Source organism: Dromiciops gliroides, chromosome 3 (assembly GCF_019393635.1).
Source record: "Dromiciops gliroides isolate mDroGli1 chromosome 3, mDroGli1.pri, whole genome shotgun sequence".
In the NCBI taxonomy this organism is placed as follows: domain Eukaryota; kingdom Metazoa; phylum Chordata; class Mammalia; order Microbiotheria; family Microbiotheriidae; genus Dromiciops; species Dromiciops gliroides.
This window is the reverse complement of record NC_057863.1, coordinates 72,083,151-72,106,626: the sequence shown is the minus strand read 5'-3', so window position 1 is coordinate 72,106,626 and position 23,476 is coordinate 72,083,151. Positions and strand designations below refer to the sequence as shown.

At 38.9% G+C, this 23,476-nt stretch overlaps 1 protein-coding gene across 1 annotated transcript in view; it reads left to right on the top strand.

Moving 5' to 3' along the window:
- Window positions 1-23,476, top strand: part of XRCC5 (X-ray repair cross complementing 5) — a 115,472-nt gene that overhangs the window by 16,958 nt on the left and 75,038 nt on the right. The window contains exons 7-11 of the mRNA XM_043995691.1: window positions 4,145-4,259; window positions 9,998-10,136; window positions 12,624-12,736; window positions 18,068-18,130; window positions 19,765-19,902. Coding sequence (XP_043851626.1) covers window positions 4,145-4,259; window positions 9,998-10,136; window positions 12,624-12,736; window positions 18,068-18,130; window positions 19,765-19,902 — 568 coding nt within the window. The remainder of the gene's footprint in view (window positions 1-4,144; window positions 4,260-9,997; window positions 10,137-12,623; window positions 12,737-18,067; window positions 18,131-19,764; window positions 19,903-23,476) is intronic.

Sequence of the window (23,476 nt, the reverse complement as noted above, 5' to 3'; positions counted from 1 at the left end):
TGTGCTCTTAAATTTGTGGGAAAATTCTGAATGGCTAGAATAGATCCTCTGTTTCTTTGGATCATCTGTCTTAGTTGAGTTTGAAGATGTGTGGGTATCATAGCTTTAGCGAATCAAACCATGAGACACAAAGATATTATCTCTCTCTCCTTCCTGTTTACCTCCAGTGCATGTCTTAGTCCCTTTTCTTTGGTGTGCTCACCTAAAATGACCATGGATATGAAAAGTGGTACCAAATATTAGATCCTAATATTTCCTTTTCTAATATTATCCTTATATAGTAAATGATATATATCATTTTGTAGGCTGATATAGTGATTTGAATGTTTGCTGGCTGTGTAATACAGTCTTTTTTAAACTTTTATGGTTTGTAGACCACCTTGGGCAGGTAAAAAATCTGGTAGAACCACCTATAACCCTTTATTTCCATGCATAATTGCAAAGAAAGAAAACTAAAGGTAAGTGTAATACTGCTTTTGCTGAAAGACATTTCACTGAGTACAGCATAAGGAAATAATAAATATCTAAAACAAAGATTTTGATGCATCACATACCAAAATAATTTTCCTGCATGAACCAGGATCAATGGTTTGCTGGTAAAATGTTTAACAGCACTTAGCACAGTGCCTGGCACATAGAACACATTTAATAAGGATTATTGAATTTCAATGAATAAACTCCTTTCTGAAGAAAGATGTGTATGTAGGACACACTTTTAAGTTTAATCTGCATTGTTGAAATTTCCTCATTCACTTTCCTAATTCTAGACAAAACAATGTCAAGTCCAGATTTATAGTAGTTGCCAATTTCAGCTAACACTGAAAATATATCGGTTGGCTCCCACAAGTGGGATTGAGCTGGTACTGATATATCCCTGACTAGAATTCTCTATGATCTTCTGTTGTTTTTTTTTTAATAACAAAAAGATTTCCCAAATGAAAACTTTTAATAAACTTTTATAGTTAATTCTTTTAAAATTATTTCAAAATACTGACTACTAATAGTACTAAACCTGATTTAAAAAAAAAATCTTATTTTCTGATTACTCTTATTTAGTCAATCAGCAAACTTTCCTAATTAAAGCTCTACTACATGCCAAGCACTGAGTAAAGTGTTGATGCTACAGATACAAAGAATGAAATGATTCCTGTTCTTGAGAAGCTTATATTCTGAAAATCAGACTATAGACATCTTAGCCTGCAGTAGGATTTGCTATCAAGAAGTGTTTTGTAATGAGGAGCACAGTTTTGGACAAAATACTTCACTTTATTATTCATTTTCTTGTAAATAAGCCATTTGGGGAGGTGGGGGGATTATTTCAATTAATTTAATTTCTTTCCATATTTAGTGGTTTTGATTTGTGGATTCACTATATTTTGCTTGTAAATGTCCTTGTAATTTTGTTAGAACTGTGCAATTTTCAAAAAAAAATTGGTAGCATAAAACACTATATTTCAGAATTATTCAAAGCAGACCCAAATTGAAGATCCATATTTCCATTTCTTCTGCATTTTGAATTTGTATTCATCTATGTTTTTGGATATTTGTTTCTTCACCATAGCCTTGCTTATTAACACTTTATCTTTCATGTCTCTTCAAGACAAGATTATAAAGGGATATCATGTATTTTACATACGTTATAGTAAGGCATGCCATAAATGAATTGAATGTGTATCATACTTTATTAGGCACATTTACAGACTTAACCAGCAAAAAATCAGGAGTTGTTTGTTGTTTTTAATCACAGTATGGATTTTGACTAGCCCTCCAAGTTTTTTTTTATGTTGGCTAAATCATTCGTGTTTTCCATGACCAGTAGAGAGCAAAATGTATTTGTTTTCTGTGTATGTTCATTCACCTTTGCAACATTCTGATACTACTGAAATCCTTGGATTTGTAGAAAATTCTAGTTTTCTGTAGCAGTTTGAGAAACATTGCCCAAAGCTGTTGATTTCATATGACTAGTGCAAAGGAAAAATGAAATTAGAAAAACTGAATTACTTTGAAAATTAACCACTGTATAGATGTAAACTAAACCACAGATAGTTATCTGTGGACTTCCCAAGAGGCTTTATTGTGTCTCTCCTTGCCATCTCCCAAGACAAGTGTCATCCCAGTCCTGCAGTTCAAATGTTCCATTGGGTCAGTTATCCATTTAGCTTCCTCACAAACTCAGTTTGAAAAAAGAATCTAGATGAATGAGCAAGGAATATGTTTCTTTCCTTTGTAGCCCTTTAAGATGCATTGTCACACAAGATAGGGAAAGGAGAAAGAGACATAGTAGAAAGAATATAGGTGATAGACTATTAAGACATAAGATAGTCATCATTTCTTCCTAGTGGGAGCCATTTCTGATATTTGGGATATGATTAGCTAATTAGTTCTTAAGTGATAAAATTCTCACTGATCATATTACTTCAGCTTCATGAATTAATAACAGATTGGAACACTGATATAATCTACATAGACAGATAATGTAACGTATGTCAAATTCTGTTTTAAAAACCTCATATTGCTTTTTCAGGAAGCCTGATATTTTGATTCCACTGATTAGATTATAGATAGATTCTAGCTAGAATGGACTGTGTCTTCTAGGGTCTCAGGTCTGCTAGGGTGTAGACATGAGGATCCCCAACTGCCTTGATCTTGAGTCAGCGCCAGGAAATACCCCTGGCATGGCTCTAGAATGGAATGTAATTTCCTCAGGTTATTTACAGGACTAAAGTGCTCTCCAGCATGCCAGCCATTTGCCTATTTGTTTTACATGTCAGATAGACCTTCCTTCCCTCTCTAGATAAGTAGCTTAAGTCATTTCACCTCTTTGTAGGTCAGTTTTCAGTTGTAACTGTGTGTACTTGTCCATTTATTCCATTTTCTCATCACTTATTGAGGAAGCACCACAGATAGAGGCCCTGTCACTAGCTCTCTGGTGTCTTACAAACTTACTGGGTAAGGGCCTATGTGATAGAATGCAGTCAACAGCTTCCTTTTGGAGGAATCAAATAGCCCCTTTTTGTTTTTCCATAGTTTAGTAAATAACCTGTAAACTGTTGCCTGACAGAATTATAAGTATTCTTATCTTGTACCCCAAGGCTAGATATGCACTACTAAGCTCCCCACTAGTCTATCTTTATTTAATCTCACAAAGGCAGTAAAACATCAAACCTTTTATTTAAGAGACTTAGAGTTAATTGAATCATAGGGTTATGTCCATCCCTTGAATTACCTAAAGATTGTTTGGGGGGGGGGGGTGCAGCTAAGTGGATAAAGTACCAGCCCTAGTTTCAGGAGGACCTGAGTTCAAATCTGGCCTTAGACACTTGATACTTATTAGCTGTGTGACCCTGGGCAAGTCACTTAACCCTCATTGCCCCACCCAAAAAAAGAAAAAAGTGTTTGGAGGAGGCTGTTTTAGTACAGTATCCCCACATCATACCCTAATTGCTTTCTGGGTCCTTTCTTCCCTTCCTCATCCCACCACATCATATATCTGGGTTTTGGGGTTTGTTTTTTGTTTTGCAGGGCGGTGATAGTTAAATGACTTGCCCAGGGGAACACAGCTAGTAAGAGTCAGTGTCTGAAATCCGGATTTGAACTCAGGTCCTCCTGAATCCAGGGCCAGTGCTTTATCCACTGCGCCACCTAGCTGCCCCCTTCATATGTCTGTTTTAAATTTTATTTTTATTTTATTTTTGTGAGGCAATTGGGGTTAAGTGACTTGCCCAGGGTCACACAACTAGTAAGTGTCAAGTGTCTGAGGCCAGATTTGAACTCAGGTTCTCCTGACTCCAGGGTTGGTGCTCTCTCCACTGTGCCACCTAGCTGTCTGTTTTAACTTATATGTAATCACATGAAGAAAAATGGTAGGAAAGTGCTGGATAGAGGAAGACGGAATGAGGTCAGTTAAGACATTCAGTTCATTCTCAAGCTGAGCCCCTCTCTAATCTCCTGGCTCTCTCCCAAACAGTGACTGTTGTTTTCTTGCCACCTACTGCTGTTCTTCTGTTTACTACCAACAGAACACACTTCTCATTCTAGAAAGCTTATTGCACTTTGCAGAATAAGTTATAATACTTTGGTTTGTTTGTTTTCTTTCAAGTATCACACTTTTGTCTTTATTACTCTTTTTTCCCCCATCACTTAGTGAAAGTCTGAAGCAGCTGTGTGTCTTTAAGAAAATTGAAAAGAGACCCATGCCCTGGCCATGCCAACTGACCATCGGCTCTAATCTCTCTATAAGGATTGTGGCCTACAAGTCAGTAAGTAACAGAAACAGAATGTTCAAAGGAATGATACCGTGCCTACCCTAGGGAAAACAGAACTATACATGTATACTTAATTGGTTTACATGCGGATTATTTCTTCCTTTGCCGACTCTGCTCTTGCTGCCTGACTTTTGAACATCCAACTATTTATTAAAAATATCATCTGAAATAGGATTAATGTTATTATGTGTGTGTGTATATATATATATATATATATATATACACCCTATATCAGATTGCCTGCTGTCTAGGGGAGGGGGGAGGGAGGGAGGGAGAAAAATCTGAAATTGTAAAGCTTATATAAACAAAGGTTGAGAACTATCTTTACATGTAATGGAAAAAAAATAAAATACTTTATTAATTTAAAACAAATTAAAAAAAATATCATCTGAGGGGGCAGCTAGGTGGCACAGTGGATAGAGCACCAGCCCTGGATTCAGGAGGACCTGAGTTCAAATCTGACCTAGATGTGTGACCCTGGGCAAATCACTTAACCCCAATTGCCTCACCCCCTGTGCCCCCCCCAAAATCACCTGAGGGTGGGTGTTCTTTCTGTCTGTAGGGTACTGTAGGGTAAAAGGCTTGGTAGAAGAGGGCTTAGGTTGGTTCAAGTGAAGTTTGTGTACTTCACATTTTTTCTGTATCTGTGCAGGTGATTTAGACCTAGTGAGGGTCACAGGATTTAGAGCAGTCAGGGACCTCAGACACTGTGTAGTTCATCATTCATCAGTCCCTCACTTTTCAGATGACAAAACAGAGGCTCCATGGAGCTTACTGACTTTGCCCATGGTTACATGGAGGGTAAAGAAGAGAACTAAGATTTGAACCCAAGCTTTCTGACTCCAAACCCAGCTTCATTTGGGGAACATCAAGGAAGTCAGCGTGGTTGGTGGGTAGAGTTTTTGAAGGAGAGCAGTGGGAAATAATGTTGAGTGGTTGTTGACATATTCTTAGCTCCAGGGCAGGGCTTTTTCTTTCTTTTTTCTTTTTTTTTTCTTTATTTTGGGGAGGGGGAGAAGCGATAGTTAAAATCATGCAAATAATAAAGTTTATATTTGTATTGGAAAGTTATTGGTATGATACTTAGCAGAAAATCTTAGCAATTCTTAGTTTGGGTTCTCAGCAAGAAGAGTGCTCTTCATTACTTGGTAAAAGAGAAAGGGACTTCGTAACCAAAAGTAAAAACTTGTGTGTATATATTAGTGTACCTATACACATATGTAAATGGACACATGTACATGTATGTATGTATATTTAGTTGTATATTTTAATTAATATTCCTATCTAGGTTCTTATTGATGAAAATGATCTTATCTGCCACTTCTTCTTTGTGTTTATCTCAGAAGAGGGAAAGGACGTTGGTAAAACAGTTCCCTTAGCTGACTGTCTTAGACATTAAGAAGGCTATCACCATATGTTTCCTCAAGGTGATTCTCTTAAAGTAACTGACAGTTGAATATGAAAAGAGAAAGAAAGTCATAACTTGTGCTGTTCACTGCCTGTTTTACAGAAGGGCATGATGGGTCCAGAATGAAAGGAGATAGCCTGCTCCTAGGAAAACAATAGGTTTGCTTGAAACATTACTTATTAAGTACACAGGTTTAATGCTTCCTATACCAGGGTGCCTTGCTTCCATAAAGTAATTGTGCAAATTTTTGAAATTTAGTAAACTTTAGACACTGGGTGAATGGTAGTATCAAGTCAGCAAGCACTGATTAAGCATTTGCTATGTGGGCAGGGCAGCTAGGTGGTGAATGAATAGAGCACTGAGCCGGAAGTCAGAAAGACTCATCTTCCTGAGGCTAGATTTGACCCTGGGCAAGTCACTGAACCCTGTTTGCCTCAGTTTCCTCTTCTATAAAATGAGCTGGAGAAGGAAATGGCAAACCTCCCCAGTATCTTTGCCAAGAAAACCCCAAATGGGGTCTTAAAGAGTCACACCTGAAACAGCTAAACAACCACAAAACTCTGCTGAGCACTGGCAATACAAAGAAAGGCAAAGACAGTCCCTGCCCTCAAGAAGATCATAATCTAATGGAGGTGGCCACATGTTGATAACTTGGAGGTGATCTCAGAAGGAAGGCACTAGCATTAAGTGGGATTGGGAAAAGATTCTTGCAGAAGATAAACTTTAGCTGAGACTTGAAGGAAATCAGAAAATCTAGGAGATAGAGGTGGGGAGGGAGAGTATTCTAGGCATGAGGTACCGCCATTAAAGATAAAAGTAGTTGGGAGATGCAGTGTCCTATGTGAGGAGCAGCAAAGAGGCTAGTATAGTTACATCTCAGTACGTCAAGGTGAGTTAAATTTAAGTAGCTAGGAAAGGTAGGAAGAGGTTTTAAAAGCCATAGGAATTTATATTTGATGCTAGAGATCATAGAGTCACTGGCATTTATTGAGTAGGGGAGTGACATGATCAGATCTTCATTTTAAGAAGATCACTTTTGTAGTTCAATTTATTGGAGGGGGAGACATGAGGCAGAAAGACCAACCAGAAAGATATTGTAATAGTCCAAGCATGAGATGATGAGAGCCTATACCAGGGTAATGGCAGTATCAGAGGAGAGAAGAGGGCTTCCACAAGAGACATTGTCATGATACAATCCACACGATTTGACAACTGAATAGATATGATGAGCGAGATAGTGAAGAACTGATGATAACTTAAGTTGAAAGCCTGGGTGACTAGGAGAATGGTAGTGCCCTTGACAATATGGAAGTTATTAGGAAGTTTTAGGGGGAAAGAAAACGAGATCAGTTTTGGACATGTTGAGTTTAAGGTTTCTAAAGAACACCTAGTTGAAATATCCAAGAGCAGTTGGTGATATGAGACTGGAGGTCAAAAGAGAGATTGAGGCTGAATCTTGTTTGTAGGTCTGAAAATCATTTGTACAGCATGGGAGCTGATAAGATCACCAAGTAAAATCATACAGAAGGAGAAGAGAATAGAACCCAGGACAGAGCCTTTGGGAGAAACTCATGGTTAGTGGTCATGACCTAGATGAAGGAGAACAAGAGATTAGACAGGTAGGAGAGAGCACTGTCACTAAAATCTAGCAGGAAGAGAGAAGAAGGAGAAGGCAGCGATCTACTAGACCACAAGAAGGATGAGACCATCAGCTTTAGCAATTGAGATCACTGGTAACTATGGAGGGAGGAGTTTCATTGAATGATAAAATCAGAAACCAGATTATAAAGGGTTAAGAGTGTAAGGGGAAAGGAACTAGAAGGAGGCAGTGATTATAGACAGCTTTCCCAAAGAGTCAGTCATGAAACGGAGGGTGACAACGGAGATAGTTGGATCAAGTGTGAAGTTTTTTTGAGGATGGGGGAGACATGGACATGTTTGTAGGCAGCAGGGAAGCAGCTAGTGCAGAGATAAAGAGTATTGAGTGATAATGAGGGAGACAATATAGAGGAGAAAATGGAATAGAATTGGGGTCACTTTTGCATGTAGAATGGTTTACCAGCGATGAAAAATAAAAATTAAGTGAGAAGAAGCAACAAGTTTGGGAAGAAGAATATTAAGTGTTTAGATTCATCAGGTTTAGGAATTCCAGAGTTTGGGGAAGCAAGAAAATAACAATCACATTTAAAATAGATATTAATGTATTGGTACATATAAAATCAGTGAGCTGTCGATATGGTGAGAAGACCCCTCTGCATTCACCTGCTTTTTTTGCCTTTTGAATCTCAGCTATAATATTGCCCCAGTGTAAATTTCTGTCTGATTATTTGGAAGTTTTGAAATAACTGATACATATTTAAACATGTTTTTTGATTGGAAGAAATTTGTTTCTCTGTGCTGAGAAATAAAGCATACTCTTTGTTGAAAAATGTTGCCTCAAGTCAATCATCTAGGTTGATAGATCTTCATTTGCAATCTTGATGGCTTAGTCTTCTACATTCTGCACTGTCTTTTTTTTTTTTAGTGAGGCAATTGGGGTTAAGTGACTTGCCCAGGGTCACACAGCTAGTAAAGTGTTAAGTGTCTGAGGCCAGATTTGAACTCAGGTACTCCTGACTCCAGGGCCAGTGCTCTATCCACTGCACCACCTAGCTGCCCCTGCACTGTCTTAATAGAAATGCTGCTTGATTTTATAAAGTACTTTTGAGCTAGGTTGCAACTTGGCTCATAAATGAAGTAATTTCTGTTGTGAGGCAAAGTCTTATTCATATTAATTTCCTTATAAACTTAGGATGTTTTTCTTATTTCTTCTAAGCCCTACTTTTTCTATTTTTTTTCTTTAAAGTATTTCACTTGGTGTTTTAAGTTTCCAAATAAAGATTTCCAAAATACAAAAGTCTTAGAAGTAGTCTTTATGTCATTTTACATAGAGGCTTTGTTTTTAATGAATTGAATATTTCTGAGAATCAGTGACCCAGGCTTCTGTTCCAGGCTTTCCTTATTGACTTGTTGACTAGAAAGTGGCTGTCTACTTTAAAGGTCCTAGATCTGGGCATACAGGTAGCCCTGTTGATAATTACATATTCAACACCATTGGAGAGCATTTAAAAGGTGGAACAGGTATGCACTACCCATGTAGACTATAATTGTCAGTGCCTTTGTACTGGTTTTCCCCAATGCCTAGGATGCACATGTACCTCACCTCTTCCACCTTTTAAAATTCCTTATTTTCTTCAGAACTCTACTAAAAAGTTGTATTCTACTTGAAACCTTAACTGTTTGCTCAGACTGCTGGTGACTTCCTTCCTCCCATTAGGTTACTTCATATGTGTTTATACATCTTTATTTTTATATAAAAGTTATCTATCCTGGTAGGCTGTAAGTTCCTTAAGGGCAGAAACAGTTTCAGTTTTTGAGTGTTTAAGTCCTATTCCTTAGCACAGAGTTTGATTCAAAAAAGGTCCTTTGTAAATATAATTACTTCTGATTTGTGCTCCATTACATGTATCAGTAAATGAAATAGGAAAGACTTGGTTTGACCATTTCTGGAAGAGCTGCTAAAATGTCCTTTGCCTTTGACCCAGAGATCCCAGTGCTAGTTATGAACCCCAAAAGCGTAAAAGGGGAAAAGATGCCATATAAACACCAAAATATTCATAGCAGTACTTTTTGTAGTAGCAAAAAAGTCAGAGCAGTTGCCTGTTGATTGGGGAATGACTAAGCACATTGTGGCACAAGAGTGTAATGGAACAAGATGAAGAATTCCAAGTAGCAAAGGAAGATTTATATGAACTGGTGCAGAGGAAAGGGAGTACAATCAGGAAACCATTATACACAGTAACTACAACGATGTAGAGAGAAAGAATAATAACCACAAAAAAACCCCAATGAAACTGATTGTTATATCATTATAATGATCAGCCTAGACCCCAGAAAAGAGTTGAGAAAATGTACCTCACTCTTTTCATGTCAACAGTGCTGAAGCCTATGAGTGTGGAACATTGTATATAGTATTAGACATGCTTATATGCATGTTATTTGTTACCTAAATTTGTTGTACTACCTTGTTTTTATCCTTTGTTATAAAGGATAGCTCATTGAGTTGGAGGGGGAGAAAAGTATATTTGGAACCATGATGTAAAAATAAAATGCATCGATTAAAAAGTAAAATACCAAACAAACAAACAAAAAACAAGAACCAGGTTGCTAGATTAGTTTGGATTGTGTTTGGGAACCAAAGAGAAGGCTCTATACATACTTATAAGAATCAAGTTTTGAAGACTTGTAAATCCTTACTCATTTCTACTTTTCTTTTGTAAATAAGGTTACTCAGGAAAAAGTAAAAAAAAGTTGGACAGTTGTAGATGCTAGAACTCTAAGGAAAGAAGATATACAAAAGGAAACAGTTTACTGCTTAAATGATGATGATGAAACTGAAATTCAGAAAGAAGACACAATCCAAGGTACGTGACTGCTGCCTTTTCCCTAATCATGTCAAGTGAGATCAACATTTTTCAACTCTGACTAAAACAGATTTTATTCAACAGGGTGTGAGACAGGGTAGGGTTTATATCATAGGAAGTGAATGACTTGAAATGTAGCATTTCATTCTTCAGTGGGCTTAAATCAGTCTGCTTCTCTGAGTTACAGTGGTGTAGAAATGTGAAATAAGAACTTACCAGGCCATTCAACTCATGGGTCCTGGACTTTCTGACTGTTCTGTCTTTCTGACTTTAAGTGCCCAAGGAATGGATTTTAGATCTGATTTATTTTCAGTTTTGAGACCTACTAGGTAAGAGAATGCTTCCATTCATAAGACTTCAATAGCTTTTGGCTTAACTTTCTTTTTATCTTCTGTGGTGAATATCTCATGTTAAGTAGATTTCATTTCCTTTCAGACTACTTCCTAAGTTAGTTTGAGGGACAATGAAAATCATTTACTTTGATTTAGTGTTTTATATTTGCTAGGGTCTTTAGAATCATATTTATTAGTTTGATGTTATATGCATCTGAATGGAGAACACTCCTGACCTAAACCTTGTTTAGAGACCAAGAGTCTGGATGACATTTAAATGCCAGAATTGCTAGATCTAAACAAATGGTTAAGATAGAAATATAGGGGGTAGCTAGGTGGCACAGTGGATAAATCACTGGTCCTGGATTCAGGAAGACCTGAGTTCAAATTTGGCCTCAGACACTTGACTCTTACTAGCTGTGTGACCCTGGGCAAGTCATTTAACCCTCATTGCCCCCCCCCCCCAATGGTTCTTAGATATATCAAGATATACTACTTGGGTATACAGCTCTACATTGTACATATTTCCATATTTGTTTATAAACTAATAAACAAATATTCATCTGTGCTCCTGGCAACCTGTAGCCTTGACTTTTTCTTCCTCCTGCCTGTCCATGGACCCCATTTTTGCCATTCTACAGCTGTCCATTGCTAACTAATCTTTCCTGATGTGGTGTCCAAAAGCAGAAAGTCCCCATGCAGCTCCCTTTCTTACCTTTTTATTGCTCTCTACTGTCATATCCCTGTCCCTACATCCAAGCCTTTTAACTTCAAATGGAGAGAATGGAGAGTAGGTGAGTCCATGGAGAGGGTACAGGTGCATATTTTTGAGGATGTTCTATATTCCTTGAAATGTCGAAGAAAAAAAGTTACTGTAATGAGTTGATCTTAATTTGAATGTTTGGGTTCACGTTAAACACATGGAAACGTTAGAAAACCATTTGGCTTAGAATTAGTATCATGAGCCTATATTTCCTAGTTAGATTTGGGGGGGGGGGTTAGATTTTAGTCCTCAGTTTTGTTTTAAAGTTACTAAAGCTGTTTCTTGAAACTCGAACTTGCTTCTTTTTTTAATTAAAAAAATATGACAGCAACAAACGAGTGATGCGAACAAACAGTGTGATCCTGGGCTCTGCCCCCCAGACATCTAGTGATCTTTGTTTCTTATAGATGAGCTGTGCCTGCTGTTCATTCTCCATTCAGTGCTATAAGCCTTTTATTATGGTGACTCTGTGCTCTCTTCTACAGTAGTGATGGCACAGATAGAAGAAAGGCAATAACTTTCCCTGAGGGAGAGGCTAGAAGAACAGATACATATTTAATAAGAAGCCAAGAGCTTCTTTTTGTGAGGCTGACATAAGTAATTAAAAAGAGGGGAAAAATATGTAGCCTCACTCCAGGAAGAGAGGGGGAGGGAGAGAGAGAGAAAGAGAGAGAGGGAGGAAGGGAGAGGTGTAAATCATCAGTTGAATTGTTCAAAAATGAAGGATTGGGGGCAGCTAGGTGGCGCAGTGGATAAAGCACCGGCCCTGGACTCAGGAGTACCTGAGTTCAAATCTGGCCTCAGACACTTGACACTTACTAGCTGTGTGACCCTGGGCAAGTCACTTAACCCCCATTGCCCTGCCCCCCCCCCAAATGAAGAATTTAGATTTTTCTTTCAGGTATCTTGTAATCTATAATATTTGTTTTAAAGATATTATTCTATAAATTTCCTACAGGCATCTTATGTGATATGTGTCTCCTGATTTGTGTAAAAATGTATTTCTGTTATGTTTGCAAATACTACTTATCTTGTACTCAGCTGAGCCTTATCTTTGAAGTATAACTTCCCATATTGCATTTGCTTCTTTGCTTTTCTTTTAGTATGGTAGTCATTAAGGTAACCGACTACATTGTAGAAGGTGCTACTCAAGAAATAGGACTGCTGTTTTTAGTGGTCTGTAAAGTGTGTGTGCTGTTTGTGCTGAGTATATATGTGTTTTCTTTTTTTCTTGGTCATGGGGGAAACTAATTTGATTTAAATTCCAGAAAGCAGAATATAGAGGCTAGCTCTGGGGCGTGCATAGTTTGTTAATGTATGCATAGAGCTAATTTCAGTTTGTGAAAAATGTAGCCCCATGTGCTTACCAGATGCTCTTCTCTTGTTCTCCAGGGTTCCGCTACGGGAGTGATATCGTTCCTTTCTCTAAAGTGGATGAGGAGCAAATGAAATACAAAACAGAAGGAAAATGCTTCTCTGTTTTGGGATTTTGTAGGTCTTCTCAGGTGCGGGATTTTCCCCCCATTTGTGTGGCAAAGTCAGTGTAAGCTGTTTTCCTAACTACTCATTAAGAGATTATATTTACCTGTTACTGATACATGGGCACTTCAGTCTTCCTCTAATGTCTCATTGGGGCATAGAAGTGACCCTGGATTCTTCAGTCCTGCCAAATTTGGAGAGTCGCACTGTAAACTCCTCTATATGCACAAATGATTCCATCTTGTCTGCTCCATCAGATTGTCCCTTCTATCATTCCCACTCTCTCACTAATCTTCATTCTCTCCTTTTATGGTAGCATGTGCTCAATTCAAAGACTGGAGAGCTGACTGGGTCATGAATTGTGGAATTAAGCCAGCTTCACTTGCCCTTTATCCCTGTAACACAGGGTTACAGGATATTAACTTGGTCCAGGAGTAACCTGTTTTTAGACAGCTCCTGTTGGTACAGAGATTGGTATCCTCAAGATGTGTGGAAGGCCCCTTATATATTTGGTAGGTCCCTTGTCAACTTAGAGGAGGATGTGGATAAGAGGAGGTGCTGATATGCATCAGTAGTGGGAGTTCTCTACCTATTAGCCTAGCCTGAGAGGACCCTGATAGATTCACTTAGAATTAATGACCAGATAAGCACCAAAGAGATGCATTATTAACAAATTTATTTGAAATATAAATATTCCCTTTTCATATATACCCTAGCTAATGGTCATAACCTTTGAACATGAAATAAAAATTAGTCTGGCTTTAAAAATATCCAGAGGTTAGTTATTGAAATTCTGCATAACCCCAGATGGCATTGGTATTGTATATCTTTAGTTGACTTAGGCAGATAGCCATCAGATACATCTTTGGAAGTATGTTTCAGGGAGGACTAGGGGATATTTTGATGATCTGAAAGTCTTTTGTGTGTGTCTGCAAGTATGATTTGCAGGAAAATGTGAGTGTGTGCTGAAGAGTGTTTAATATCCTGATGGTGAGAACAGTGTGGTTTCAAAGTTTGCAGTGTACCAGGTGATCTAGTGCCATTCCGTGTTCTCTTCCTTGGAGATAGTTAGAAACTTAACCCAGGTGTGTGGCTTGTTCTTCCAGCAAGAACATGCCCAGGTTATGCTCAGTTATTTCAAGGAATATTGTGAAACTCCAAAAGCATCATTAATTTTATTTCACTTTAATTAAATATATATTTAGTATCATTTTTCTTGAGATATTAGGGTTACAAAATCAGATGGCAAAAAAGCAGCAATCTTAATTGATTAAATTAGTTGAGAATTTCTTATCATTGAACTATAGTTGATATAAAACTCAGTTTTATGCTACTTATGAAGAAAAAGTTTGCCAAGCAAACAATAACATAGGCATTTGATTGGAAAAAATATTTAAGCATCTTCAAATGTCTTACCTTAATAGCATATGGAGATTACTATATTGATTACAAATAAGTCCTTTCCCTCAAAGATAGGATCTGTATTTGGCAATACTTCACACTTAGTTTTAACTCTTGTAAATACACTAGAGAACAGCGTTGCCCAGTATGTTTCCAGGTTTAATCTATGCATGTAGAGCCTGGGAAAAGAAAAGGAGACAGAGAATGGACAAATGAATAAGACCTGAGGGGAGGGGGGGGGGTTGTTGCTGGCATATCTTTTTCCTTTCTCTCTTCTCCAGCAATCACTATTTCAGCCATTGCTCTAACCTTCTAGTGGAGGCATCCAGTTCAGGGCAAGTCCTCATCTTCTTCCTCATGGCACACTTTATGACCTCCTCTGTTACTGAGAAATACTCCTTATTCACCATTACCACTTAAAGAACCTCCCTCATCCAACCCAAATGTATCACCCAATTCTACCAACTGCCACAACACCCTTTCTTTTTTTTTTTTTTTCAGTGACTCCAGTGTCTGGCTCACAGTCTTTATCCATACCTCCATTCCTACTTTTTTTGGCTGGCGGGGGGGTGGTGGGGGGGGTGGGGGGGTGGGTAGTGCTAGTAAGTGTCAAGTGTTTGAGGTCAGATTTGAACTCGGGTTCTCCTGAATTCAGGGGCTGTGCTTTATCCACTGCGCCACCTAGCTGCCCCAATGTGAAATAATTAACAGAGAAAAGATACTATAATGAAGAGAGCTTGGGAAAGACTTAGAAGGTAAGAATTTAACTGGGCCTTGAAGGAAGCCAGGGAGCAGAGATAAGGAAGGAAAGCTTTCCAGCCAAGGAAGGTACGTGGAGTATCCTGTTTGAGCAACAGTGAGGAAGCCGGTGTCCCTGGACTGAAGTGTGCATGGTAGGGTGTAAGTATAAGAAGAGGCGGGAAAGCTGGTGTGGTTTAGGAAAGGTTAGGAAAGACTTTGAATATCAGAGGATTTTGCGTATGATTCTGGAGGTGATAGGGAGCCACTGGAATTTGAGTACATGTGGATGGGGGTTGAGGGGTTAGAGAGGTAGGGGTGACATGGCTGGGCTTGGACTTTAGGACTTTGGCGGCTGAAGGGAAGAGGGACTAGAGTGGGGAGTTTCAGCAGGCAGACTGGCCAGCAGATTATTATAACAGTCCAGGTTTGAGGTGATCAGGAGCTTCCGACATCAAGGGGGCTGCAGTATCTACAAGAGAAATCGCCAGAGTGAAATGAGCAGGCCTTGGCTGCTCATTGGATATGGGGGGTGAGAGATAACAAGGAGTTGGGGATGACAACTAGGTTGTGAGCCTGGGGGACTGGGAAGATGGTAACACTCTTAATAGTAATAGGGAAATTTGGAAGGAGGAAGGGTTTGTGGGGAAAGATACTGAGTTCCATTTTGAACATGTTGGGTTAAGATATATACAGGCCATACAGTTTGATGTGTATAATAGGTGGAGATGTAAGACTTAAAGTCAGTGGAGAGGTTAGACCTGGATAAGTAGATTTGTGAATCATTAGTGTGAAGATGATCAATTAAGTCTGTGGGAGCTTCTGAGATCAGCAAGTGAAGTAGTATAGATGGAGAAAAGAAGGGGGCCCAGAAGAGAGAGCCCACAGGCTGTGTATGTGACCCAGATGAAGATCATACAAGGGAGACTGAGGGGTGGTCACATAGGTAGGAGGAGAAGCAGGAAAGACAAATGTCAAGAAAACCTAGAAAGCAGAGAGTCTCAAACTGAAGAGAGTGATCAACAGTGTCACAGTCTGCAGAGAGATAAGTGAGAATGAGGATTGAGAAGAGACCACTGGATTTGACAATTGAAAGATCATTAGTCACTTTGGAGAGAGTGATTTCAGTCTAAGGATGAAGTCAGAAATCCGGTTATAGAGAGTTAAGAAAATAGGACAAGGAGAAGTGGAGGCACCTATTGTATACAGCCTTCTTAAGGACTTTAGCAATATAAAAGGCACAAAAGATAAGGGAAAAGAATGGAAATGGAAGGATCAAGTGAGGGGTTTTTGAGGATAGTGGACATGGGCATGTATTTATGTAGTAGGGAAGCTGCCAGGGGTGATATGAGATAAGGAGGAGGGGGACACTTCAAGGCAAATACCCTCCATTTGTTTGGTAAAATATGAGACAAGGTTCTTAGCTGAGAGGGAGGAAGGCAGAGGAGTCATGGGAGATTTGAGGAGGGATGAGAAGGTTTGGAAGAGTTATTGTGGAGAGTGCAAGAAGAGGGGCTCTGGGCTATCTGGTCATCATCTCTTGTTTTTCTAACTTTCTCTTTGCCTTACAACCCCTAACTAGTCTATGTTTGGATTTTTCAGAACCTTCACTTAAACCTACCACACACTTCCTGTATTCTGAAGGGTTATTTGAGCTAACATGAAGTGGTTATGAGGTAGCACAATGTTGGGAGTCAGTCATGTTGTTACTACAAGCATTAGGATATGTGACATTGACATCTGACCAGGACTTTATGGCAGTGTCAAAATGGTAAGAGGAAACACTTATACAGAGTTTCACTGAGAAATTGAATCAGGAATTGTCTCAGAAGGTACCTCAAGTATGAGATTGAAGCTGATTGCAAATAACACAACATTGGGACAACAATTTAGTTTGTGGATTGGTGGCTCAAGTCTAGGCTCTCCGGGTACCTCCCTTTCAACAAATGTGGATTTCCAAACAAGAGTATGAAAGAAGAGGAAATGCTCTTGAAGTCAGTTCTGAAAAAAACTATGGCCTTTCCTATGATTCTTTATGTTTCATAGCTTTAATATACTCAGGAACAAAAATGAATGTCTTTTGTAGAATGTTAATACATTTTTGGATACTTCAATTTCTGTTAATACATTTTAAAACATTTAATTGACCATATAACTTAAAATGAGCATTTGCCTTCCTTGTAAGGCAATAATTCCTCTAATCACTTTGTAATTTTTTATAAATATTTTCTCTAAATATTTTCCTTTTGGAAAACTGCTTTTAACCCTGATTAGTTTACTGATTTTCAAATGATTGGTAGGATTGATTTTTACTGACTAGTAAAATTTACAGCCTATACCTATAGCTCATACTTGCAAAACTAAATAAAGATTTCTATCCACTATAAAAACAAAAACAAAACCCTCCCTTTTACTGCCACACTCCCAGAAAGAGTCATCTAGATGCATTGCATTAATACGTACTTATTTCTCAACCCAAGGATTGGATTTCTCTGAATCACTATTCAAATAAAAATGATCTCTCTTAAGTTATCAACAATCTCTCACCTGCTAAGCCAGTGGCTTTTTCTTAGTCCTCATCTTCCGTTAGCCTTTAATACTTTTGACTGCCCCATCTCCTAGACCCTCTCCTTTCCCTCTCTCTTCTTCAGTGACACTGTTTCCTCTTGATTCTCCTGCTTGTCTGATAACCTTTCAGTATCCCTTGTTGGATTATCATCTGTCTGACACCTTGGCCTCTGTGTTTCCTGGGATTCTATCCTTGACCCTCTTTCCTCCTCCTATCTCCTCTGCTTCTGTGAGTTTAAGCATCATCTCTCTTTTTTTTTTTTTTTAGTGAGGCAATTGGGGTTAAGTGACTTGCCTAGGGTCACACAGCTAGTAAGTGTTAAGTGTCTGAGGCCAGATTTGAACTCAGGTACTCCTGACTCCAGGGCCGGTGCTCTATCCACTGTGCCATCTAGCTGCCCCAGCATCATCTCTTTGTAGATGATCTTCAGATTTATACATCCACTTCTTTCTGTCCTAAACTCCAGCCCTGCATGATCATTAAATATCTTCTGGATGTTCTGGATATTATTTTTTGGGTTAACATTCTAATTGGTGAAAGTAACATGAATAGAATTTCTTGGTACATACCCAGTATGATTAATGTACGGGGTCTCTATTTCATTTGTTTTAGATCAATATCATCCTTTCCCCCAACTTTGTCGTTGCAGGTACACAGGAGATTCTTTATGGGAAATCAAGTTCTAAAAGTGTTTGCTGCAAAAGATGATGAGGTGAGATAACCTTAGATCTTTGGACCACAAAAATAAATTTGGATGCCATTTTGTGAAAATGATGCCCTAATTAAAAAAACAACAATACCATTGGGAAATTTGTATGACCTTTAATTATCAGAATGGCAAAATTATAAATGGATTCTGTTACGACATAAGCACACTGAACATATAGAATCATAGATTTGCCACAGCTAGAAGAGACTCCAGAGATCTATAAAATAAAGAAGTTGACATAGACAATCTCTTAAATCCCTTCCAGCTCTTAAAATTTTATTATTGTGAAAAGAATGAACGTTTCTAGGAGAAATGAAAAAAAAAACCTAGTATTTCTTTTTTAAAATTTACACTTGTGGATGCAGAATTTTAGGTATCTAGTTGGATGATTAAGCACTTTACGGTTTTCTTTTTCTTTTTTTTTTCTTTTTGCGGGGCAATTAGGGTTAAGTGACTTGCCCAGGGTCACACAGCTAGTATGTGTCAAGTGTCTGAGGCTGGATTTGAACTCAGGTCCTCCTGAATTTAGGGTCGGTGCTTTATCCACTGCGCCACCTAGCTGCCCCACTTTAAGGTTTTCAAAGCAACATTTGAAGTACAAATGCTTAGTACAGTGCCTGGCACATAGTAGGCATTTAATAAATATTGATTGATTACTATTATTATCATCCACAGTTTACACATGAGAAAACTGACTACTCAGAGGGACCAGTTGACTTGTTCAATAAGATTATAAAACTAAGAAATGTCAGAAGAGAGAATTGAAACCAGTTTCTTTTTTCTTGTTCTGCTTCCAGGGATCTTTTACCTACATTATATCACCAGAAAAAGCTTTGGGGAAATGGAGTTTTCCTTTCCTCGAAGCATAGAACCTTAGACTTAAATCAAGGCTCAGATCCTGCTACAAACCATGGAGTAGTCATACAATTTCTCTGGCTCTTGGTTGCTTCACCTGTTAAACAAGAATAAAAGTACTTTTACTATCTCCCCCCATGGGGTTAGTGTGGGAAAGGGATTTTTGAAAATTTTGAAGTGCTATGTGACCTTAGGGAAGCCATTACTTTTTAGGGACTCATTTCCCTCATCTATAAGAGCTTGGGGTTCCACTTGGTCACTTCCAGATCTCTGTCTATGGTCCTGGAAGAGTTTTCCTTTTTGTCACTCCAAGGGTTTTCTCTCTGAGCCAGGATTCTGTGATTCTATGATGTGCTAGCATTAGACTAAAATACTTTCATCCAGACCAAGAGGAATTTAAAGGGGCATTATAATGTTGGAAAAGGAAATCTGGTCCATAAAGAAAAAAATTCTCAATGTAGAATCTCAAGGAACAAATTCCCCTTCACTCAGGATCCATCCCTAGATTCTTGATTCTTTTGTGACCTTGGGCAAATAGCTTCCCCTCTTATTTTCTTCATGTGTAGAATGTCGGTATTCTCTTAGATGACCTATGAGGCTCCTTCCAGCCCTCCTCCTGTGTCATTGACATACCCATAGAAGGCAACACAAGGTAGCTCTTAGGTCGTTGCCATTTGCTAGTTCTTATTTCTTTGACTCTGACATGAAAATGAGAAGACATAAGGGAACAAACCACTAATCTTGAAATAAGTGCTTAAGAATCTGTGGCTCTCTCTTCCCAGGCAGCAGCAGTGGCGCTCTCCTCCTTAATTCATGCACTGGATGAATTAGACATGGTGGCCATCATCCGGTATGCTTATGACAGAAGATCTAATCCCCAGATTGGTGTAGCTTTTCCTTTTATCAAGCAGGCTTATGAGGTAATAGTTAATACTCTGGTCAGTGCCATTCTAAAGAGAAAAAATGTGTATACAGTACTTAAGGTATAAAGTGTATTTTTAAAAATTGAATTGAATCAATGAAGTTAGTGACACTTCATTAGATTTCCTGTTTGTGCTGTAATTTCTGTGAATCGGGGAAATACATACCTGATAGTACATCATGAGAATTTTACAAAGATGTGTCTGAAAGTTCTGTGGACTAAGTGAAGCAAAGGCTTACAGTGTAATAAGTGAAATGTGTTTTCATTGAAGGCATTACTAACTCGAGTTCTTTTTTTAGCCAACGGTTATCAAGAATTCACTTTTTTCTCCCTCCTACCACTGAAAAAAAGCTAGAAATATAAGACCTCTTGTATCACATAAGCACAGTCAAGCAAAAGAAACACCCACATTAGTCATGTTGAAGAAAGTGTTTATTTTGCATATTAGTTTATCATCTCTATGATATGATATGACATGAAGTGGGCAGTGTTCTCATCAGTCCTTGGGAATTAGACTTGATCCTTTTTACAATATTGATATTAAAGTAGGAATTGTTTTTTCTGATTCTTATTTCATTTTGCACCAGTTCATACAAGTCTTTCAGTTTCTCTTTGAAATGTCTTTTTCTTCATTTCTTTTTCTTTTTTCTTTTCTTTTTTTTGGGGGGGTGGGGGTGGGGCAGTGAGGGTTAAGTGATTTGCCCAGGGTCACACAGCTAGTAACAAGTGTCTGAGGCTGGATTTGAACTCAGCTCCTCCTGACTCCAGGGCCGGTGCTTTATCCACTATGCCACCTAGCTGCCCCATTTTTCTTCATTTCTTAAAGCACAGTAGTATTCTATTACATCCACATACCAAAGTTTCTTAAGCTATTTTCCATTAGAGGGGCCCTTTTTTTTGTCACCATAAAAAAAAGTTATATATTTGTACACATAGAACTTTTACCTTTTCTTTGATCTTTTTGGGAAATGAAGCTAGCAGTGATACTACTAGATCAAAGGGCTTGCACTATTTAGTAAGTTTGGGGGCATGATTCCAAATTGTTTTCCAGAATGGTTGGATCCATTTACAATTTCACCAACAATGCATCAAAGTATCTGGTTTCCCACTGCCCCTCCAACATTTGTCTTTTATTTTTTGGTCATTTTTGGTAGTCTAATAGGCATGAGGTGGAACCTCTGAATTGCCTTAATTTGCGTTTCTTTTATTATTAACGATTTGGAGCATTTTTTGTCATCTAGCTATAGATAGCTTGACAGTTCTTGAGAATTGCCTATTCTTATCTTTAGATCATTTAGCAATTGGAAACCGGCTCTTATTCTTATAAATTTTGAATCAGTTTCTATATATCTTGGAAATGAGACTGTTATCAGACAGATTTGCTGCAAAGATTTTTCTGTTAACTGTTTCATTTCTTTGCTGTATTGGATTTGTTTGTGCAAAATTTTGTAATTGTATGTAATCAATATCAATGATCTCTTAATTGCTAAGTCAGCTGCTTTCTTCTCAGGCCTCATCTTTCTTGATTGCTTATGAAGCCTTTGATACTGTCAGTCACCCTCTTCCCTTGCATATTCTCTCTAGGCTTTTGTGACTCTGCTCCCTCCCTCCAACTTCTCTGACCATTATTTCTCTGTCTCTTTTGCCACATCTTCTTCCAGGGCACACCCCCTAACTGTCCTGGGCTCTCTTCTCTCTTTATACCATCTCCCTAGGGAGAAGTTAGGTCTAAGAATCAGCTTTCATGGATTCAGTTATCATCTCTGTGCAAATGATTCTCAGATCTATTCATCCTGGCTTTCAGGCTCACATCTCCAGCTGTGTTTTGGGCATCCAGTTATGCTATAGGCATCTCAACTCAACATGTCCAAAATTGAACTCAGTGCCTTTCCTCACAGTACCACTCTTCTAGTCACTCAAGCTCACAGCTAGGTTGGCACATTCACTTCATTCCCGTTTACTCCACACGTCCAGTCTGCCTGCCTGCCCCCTTCTCTCCTGAAGCACCCTGCTGTTCTGAGGGAAATACAAAGTTAGATAAAACCCCCATGGAACTTCCCATCTGGTTAGGAAAAAAGATAACATATGCTGATAATTGTAAGAAAAACAATCATAATCAGTGTTAGAGATACAAAACAATGGGCTATGTGAGGTGCAAGTAATAGCAACAACAGTGATGATGGTGGCTAGCATTTATACAGCACTTAGTATGTGCCAGGCACTATGCTGAGTGCCTTACAATTAGGATCTCTTCTTATCCTCACAATAATGCTTGGAGGTGGAGGCTGTTATATTCCCATTTTACAGATAAGGAAACTGAAGCTTAATTGACTTGTCCAGGATCACACAGCTTGTAAGTATCTGAAATCATAGTTGAACTCCAGTCTTCCTCACTCCAGGCCCAGTGCTTTGTGCACTGTGGTGCTACCATGCTGTGCTAAGGCAAAGCCTTGCGAGAGGGGAAAGTGTTTGAGATAGGCTTTAAAGGAATTCAGCAGCAAAAGAAGGAGAGAGGAATAACAGCGTAATCACAGGCACCTCTCCATGAGCACAGAACCTGGCTTACTCTTCTCCCACTTTTTCTTTTCCTCCTTGCTCCTGGTTTACACCTAACGTTAAAACTCCTGCCATTGTTTTAGCTCCCTGGTTGCCACTAATAAGCTAAGCTCTGGGTTTGAAAAAGCTAAGAAATTTCCCCAAGTGAGCAGTGAATTGGTAGGGAGCAGTTTCAGACTGTCGTGTGTTTATAGAGCACTTCTGTAGCAGAACTTGAATAGCTTCATATTTTGCTCTAAATCTTTTCTCCTTGAGCTCCTAAGTGGACCCACAGCCCTCACATTTATAGTCAGTGACTTCGTCTTCAGTTTGGTGTGAAGATCGAGATCTGTCAGGAATTCCCTCCTCTCTCCTCAGAATTTCTAGGTATCCTTATCCATTATTTTCTCCCTTCTTCCCAACTGAGAAGTATCCTTACTCCTCAGTAAGTTACTTCCTCTAGCTGTTCCTTACCTATTCCTGTGAGTCCACCCTCTTCCATCTTACTCAGGGCCGTCATTTCCTTTCATTCATCTTCATTTCATCCTTCTCTTGGCTCCTTCCTATCTTCTGACAAACATTCTCAGATTTCAGCAAAAACAACAACAAAAGCCATCCCTCCTTAGGTCTTCTTCTGTGTCACTGTACTGCCCCATCTCTATCACGTCTCCTCTTTCTGACAGAGGTTTGTATGTAATGTCTTGGCCAAGCACAAAATAGTCAAGGAGTTCACAGTCTAATGAGGGAGACAATATACAAATAAACATATAGACAGGATGAATTGAGGGTGGGATTGAGGGGAAGGCGTGTAAAGGAAGCCTGGGAAAGGCTTCTTGCACAAATGGGTCTTGAACTGAAGCTTGAAGGAAACTTGGGAAGCCAGAAGGCCGAGATGTGGAAGGAGATCGTCCCAGTCACCAGAGACCTCTTGGGGACATGGAGACAAAGGGCCATGTGAGGAGCAGCTGGTGCCCCAGTGTCACTGGTTACAGAGCACATGGAGGGGGGTCGAGGATGAGAAAACTGGGAAGGTGGGA